Source organism: Diospyros lotus, chromosome 4, assembly GCF_014633365.1.
Source record: "Diospyros lotus cultivar Yz01 chromosome 4, ASM1463336v1, whole genome shotgun sequence".
Lineage (NCBI taxonomy): Eukaryota > Viridiplantae > Streptophyta > Magnoliopsida > Ericales > Ebenaceae > Diospyros > Diospyros lotus.
The window spans coordinates 2,461,882-2,468,052 of record NC_068341.1 but is presented as its reverse complement, the minus strand read 5'-3'; the positions used below and the strand labels follow the sequence as shown (position 1 = coordinate 2,468,052).

At 39.0% G+C, this 6,171-nt stretch overlaps 1 protein-coding gene across 1 annotated transcript; it reads left to right on the top strand.

Annotated features, from left to right (window-relative positions):
• Positions 1-1,133: 1,133 nt before the first annotated feature.
• On the top strand, positions 1,134-4,528 carry LOC127800460 (inorganic phosphate transporter 1-4-like). Its single transcript, XM_052335078.1, has 2 exons — positions 1,134-1,298; positions 2,736-4,528. The coding sequence occupies exon 2, from the start codon at positions 2,759-2,761 to the stop codon at positions 4,379-4,381; it is 1,623 nt and encodes a 540-aa protein (XP_052191038.1). The 5' UTR covers positions 1,134-1,298; positions 2,736-2,758; the 3' UTR covers positions 4,382-4,528.
• Positions 4,529-6,171: the final 1,643 nt, after the last annotated feature.

The following is a 6,171-nucleotide window of genomic DNA, read 5'->3' as shown; positions in this document are numbered from 1 at the left end:
ATTAATGTATTTATAAACAAACTTATTCATAAATAGTTATTCACAAGTTTCTAATCGAATATATTCGCAAACCTCTAATTAAATCATCTCGCGAGCCAACAAGTTGAGGTTTATTGACTTTAAACTTAGATCTTTTACAAATCGAATTTCAAAGCTAGATTCAAACTTTTCGTTTACCTTAATGAACGAACTTCAAAACATTAGGTATACCCCCTAACTTTTTTTTCCAAAATACCATTTAATCTTTCATGTCACCATAAAAAATTATGAAAATGGTATTTGAACACTTAAGTTTAATCTTGTGGTGGCACTCTATATTAAAAAAAATCTTATACATTTATTAGAAATGCTATTTTAAAATTTAAGTTTGGCATTTGTTATGATACTCTATATTTATATTTACATTGTTATAACACACAAAATAAGACATCAATATAAATGTCTTATAACGGCCAAATTTTCCTTTTTGAAACTGTGATAACTTTTATAGAAGATTTTTTTTTTTAAACTTAGGGCAAGTGTCCCACAACCAGCTTTCCTACTGTCTCCTGTGACCCGAACAGCCACTTTTTCCATATCATTTTATCATCTAATTTGCTCGTTTTGTTTGGTAGCCCTTTTTTGTTCTTGCTGGATTAATGGAGGGGGAGGGGGGGAGGAGTTGTAGAGAAAAGATGAATGCATTGTATGATTGACTTATTAGGGTTATGCAGTAACAGTTTGCTTCTTTGTCCTTTCTGTTCATTTAATTATATGTAATAATAACATTATCATATATTGACTACATTCCAGTTGCACAATTACTGATTTCAAGGAAATAATTGGCAAGCAAAGAATAATTTGGCACCACATTATGGTTGGTGGAGCTTCCAACCTTAGAATTCATCGAATGGGAAACTATTGTTGTGATCAAACTCGGATCCATAAATATTTTCAATTATACACCCAATTATTGTGACAAGAATAGCTAATTGAAAAGACATGGTTTTGAGCAGACACGGCTTTGTAACTGAGTAGCGACAGTTGGCAGGCCTCATCTTTTATGATGGATTGCCAATCCATGGAAGCAAGTATCAAAATATTAGAATATCGAAAATAATATATATTATGCGTGTAACAGTTAACGTAATTTGGATCAGAGTCGATGCGGAGGAAGCGTTGACCGAAGTGAAGGGTATATGCCAGAGAGGATTCTGCTTAGTATTTACTTTAAATAGCCGCCTAATTAGACTCTCTATTCCCCATTCCAAACTAGCAGTAGGAGGCTCGGAGAGTCCTCTCTTTACAGACTAAAGCTGGTACGCTCTCTCTCTCTCTCTCTCTCTCAGTTAGATGTTGTTGTTGAAGTTTAAGGTTTTGGTTAAGTTCGATTGGATTGAATCCAATGGATTCTCCATTTTTCTGATCCTTTATGCAAACTTTAAGGTTCTTTTTTTTTTGGCCCTTTTACAGAAGTCATATAAACGTATTCTACATCCTAGCTCTCTGATCTCCCCCCCCCCCCCCCCCCCCCCCCCCCGGTTCTATTTTTCTTCTTTTGGGTGGCAAGAGAGAGATCCTTTAGGCTGGGTTTTGTTCCATGCTTCCTTTCTTCCAAAGACTTTGAAAAGCCTTCTTATAAACTTTAGCAAATTCTGTATAAAAATATTATAGAAACATATAATTGATATACTCTTTTTTCGGATTATAATGATAATAATTATATAAATAAAATTATGAGTAGTGGGTTCATGAATCATGATCTTCCAGGAGACCATCTTCACTGCAATGGCAATTTGGCATATATAAACAAAAGACATTTATTTTGTGACCTCGATCCTCCGTTCTCTCTCTTTGACAGGCTGGTTTTGAAAAGGATCGCTTCCTTGTAACAATACTTCTCCCTTAAATAGCCCGCAAACGTCTTAATTTCTTCCAAGATATATAAGCCCACCGAAAACTATATCTATTTCTCAGTTCTCCTTTTCTGTGGGTTTTGATGCTGAGTCCATGAGTGTGTAGCCACTGTTATTACTTGGAAACTCATAATTCTTAAAGAAAACCTTACTTTTGATTTCATCAAATTCTTAGTTATTAGGCTTAATTACTACTAGTTTTTCAAAATGAATTCTTCTTATTCCTCGTCTCAAAGCGAACTATTTATCATTTAATTGGTAATTATATATATATAGAAGCAACTATACCAGTGCAAATTGTCACGATAAAGAGAGAGGGATTAGAGTCTTAATTTTTGATTGTTCAATTGGTTGTACAATTAAATTCAGAAGCTGCTTTTCTTATATTTTGCTCGGGTAGTTGATCTATCTATTCCATCGCTGTCGCTTTTGAAGAAGAGTACCTAACCTCTTCTAGAGAGCCATTATGTTAAGAATATTAAATTTAGATGCTGAGTTTACCCAGTGAAATATTTTGGTTAATTATCTTTTTAATGGTTTCTTAATCGTAGAACCTCGTCTTAATTTGATGACACATGTATTACTTACATCACAAGCCTGATTCCATCAGCACCTTTAATTTGGAATTTTGGTGTTGACTATACAGATAGCAGAGCCCGTTACTTTTAATTATCTCAATATTAAGAGAATTTTATATTTGCTTTCTTCTTAATTGAAATATAAATTCAATATATTTATTCTGAAAGTATAGCAACTACTTGCAGATTATATTGTTCTTGAAAGTCTTGACGAATAATTCATTTAATTTCTATGATTGCCATTTTCTTAATTTTGATCCAGAGACTCCTTGGAAGAATCCAGCCATGGCAAGGCAACAACTGGAAGTGCTGAATGCACTTGATGTGGCCAAGACACAGCTCTACCATTTCACGGCAATAGTCATCGCCGGCATGGGCTTCTTCACCGATGCCTACGATCTCTTCAGCATTTCTCTTGTCACCAAGCTATTGGGACGCATCTATTACCACAAGCAAGGCTCTCTAAAGCCTGGAACCCTCCCTCCCGGCGTCGCATCTTCAGTCACCGGTGTCGCCCTGGTTGGCACCTTGCTCGGCCAGCTCTTCTTTGGTTGGCTCGGCGATAAAATGGGCCGGAAGAAGGTCTATGGCCTAACCCTTATGCTCATGGTGGGTTGCTCCCTTGCCTCGGGGCTTTCATTTGGAAAGAGCGCAAAGGGCGTAATGGCCACCCTTTGCTTCTTTAGGTTCTGGCTAGGGTTTGGCATTGGCGGCGATTATCCTCTCTCCGCCACCATTATGTCGGAATACGCAAACAAGAAGACTAGAGGCTCGTTCATTGCCGCCGTCTTTGCAATGCAAGGGTTTGGAATCCTAACGAGTGGGATTGTTGCTCTTATAGTCTCCACTGCATTTGACCACGCTTATAGTGCACCGGCTTATAGTGTTGATCCGGTTGCCTCTACCGTGCCCCAAGCTGATTACATTTGGAGAATTATCCTGATGTTTGGGGCCTTCCCGGCGGCGATGACCTACTACTGGCGAATGAAGATGCCGGAAACTGCCCGTTACACGGCACTTGTCGCCAAGAATGCCAAGCAAGCGGCTCAGGACATGGCCAGGGTGTTGAATGTGGAATTAGACCCAGAAGAAGCGAAGCTTCAGAAGCTCACTCAAGAACCCGCAAACAACTTTGGATTGTTCTCAAAAGAATTTCTTCGTCGCCACGGAATCCACTTGCTCGGAACCACCACTACTTGGTTCTTACTGGACATCGCCTTCTATAGCCAAAACCTATTCCAGAAAGATATCTTCACTGCAATTGGGTGGATCCCCAGTGCTGCCTCCATGAATGCCGTTCATGAGGTTTACAGGGTTGCCAGGGCGCAAACCCTAATTGCCCTATGCAGCACTGTTCCAGGCTACTGGTTCACAGTGGCCTTCATTGATATTATTGGAAGGTTCGCCATTCAATTGATGGGTTTCATCTTCATGAGCATTTTCATGTTCGCCCTCGCCATCCCTTACCACCACTGGACCCTGAAAGACAACAGAATCGGATTCATAATAATGTACTCCCTCACCTTCTTCTTCGCAAACTTTGGGCCCAACGCCACCACATTCGTCGTGCCGGCGGAGATTTTCCCGGCGAGGCTGAGATCAACCTGCCACGGGATATCAGCCGCGGCTGGAAAGGCCGGCGCCATTGTCGGAGCTTACGGATTTTTGTACGCTTCACAATCCACGGATAAATCGAAGACTGATGCCGGCTACCCCCCTGGCATTGGCGTGAAGAATTCACTGATCGTGCTAGGCTGCGTCAACTTGTTGGGCATTGTCTTCACTTTCTGTGTGCCGGAGGCGAAGGGCAAATCGCTTGAGGAGATGTCCGGCGAGAACGAGGAAGAACTTACTCAGATATCGACGTCTGACCCGCAGGTTGCTTATAACAGGACTGCTCCGGTTTAATTAGTCTTGGATATTCTGTCTGCTTCCATAACAATCATATATATATATATATGAACACGTTGCGTTTGTTTAATGTTTCTCTGTATGTGACACATAATGTTACGTTCTTCAGTGCTTACATTTATTTGAGCTTTCCTAGATAGCTAATCTCTGTTCTTGTTTTCTTTCCTTTTTCCCCTTCTTTCTGTGATTTTGGGTGCTAATTTATGTCATTTTCTTAAATGATCATGATCACTTGTGCAGTATTAAACAGAACATATATCCAAACATGCATTTATCGAAGCCGACAAACACTCTAGGATATGCCGGTGCCCTAAACCTTGATATTGGTTATAATTAGTTTTATAAAGAAGCAATCTCAGTTATCTAAAATTTCAGCTGGGGTTTAATCCCAACCGCATTATGTATGTATTGACACAATCACATACATCACTACTCAAAGAAAAAATTGAAAATGTTATTTGTACGCTTAAAGTTGATATTTAGGATGATATTATATATTAAAGTCTTATATTTTATGTTATACCAATGTAAATATATAAGATATTAATATAAAATATTGATCTGTCATGAGCAAATTAAAGCCCATTAAAAGATTAAAAAATTTAAAAACCCAAAATAACTTTTTGGGCTAAAAATGTGTAACTTTTCCCTGATTGGGAGTCCTCAACAAAATGTAAATAAGGTAACTCTAACATCTGAAATCCATCCTAAAATTCTACGAAAAAGATAAACATTATTCATAAAATCATAATTCTAATAGATCCCAAAATGTTAGAATAAACATTATTCATATGAATTATAATGTTAGTGGATCTCGAAATGTTAAAATAAACATTATTTGCAAGAATCTTAATTCTAGGGAATTTAGTAAAGCTCCGTCACTCTCTATAAATAGATAAGTTCCATTCTAAAAAAGATACATATTTAATATTGATTTAAATATAGTCTTCAAACTTTCAATGTCTGATTTGAGTATTAGAGTATGTTTGATTGTATTACCTACCTAAAATTTAATTCTAGACAACCGGGAAGGGAAACCGATACAGCATGGAAATTTGACGTGGTTGTGATGAGTGTTCCGACCGCCGGTACCTGCAAGTACTCCGATGCTCAAGTAAGTGTAAGAGTCAAGAGCAACTATGTATCAATAGGCTAGTCAGGAAAACATACTTGGCTCTAAAAAGAGCTGACAAATATATAGGAAGAGTGAATGCTCTCCTGAGTACGTCTTATTCCTGCAGGTGATGAGACTAAATATTCGGAGCTGACAGAGGCGCCCGATGGCGGCATAGTGCCAACGGAACCCACATTAATAGGGATATAAATGGGGATGAGATTTGCTATTAATGAGGATGAGATCTGAGGTAGACGCGTGAAAATCTAGAAGTGGTTGCAATGGTGATATTGCAGGCAAGTACAGGGCTAGGATGGGACACCCATGGGTTAAGAAAAAAGGGCCAAGAGGATAGAGCCAGATTGGGCCTGGATGGCCTAGCCAAAATAACCCCTAACCCATAACTGTTCTTTGGTTACTTTGCGACCTTCTTGTTACGCGAGCTGATCAATTAGGCCAGTGAGTCAAAAGCATTGCTGGGAGCTCGTCTAAAGTCCGCTTGGTTCTGCAATCTGAGTTCGAGCTCCAGCAACGTGTGAGCTTACTCCGACGAACACAGCTTGGAGCCTATTAGGCTTTAGGTGATTGGGTCGGCCTGCTAGGTCGAGCCTAACCCATAAGAAGTAATGCAAAAAATACCCGTAACAAATTATTTCCATAGTGTTTGCGTTTC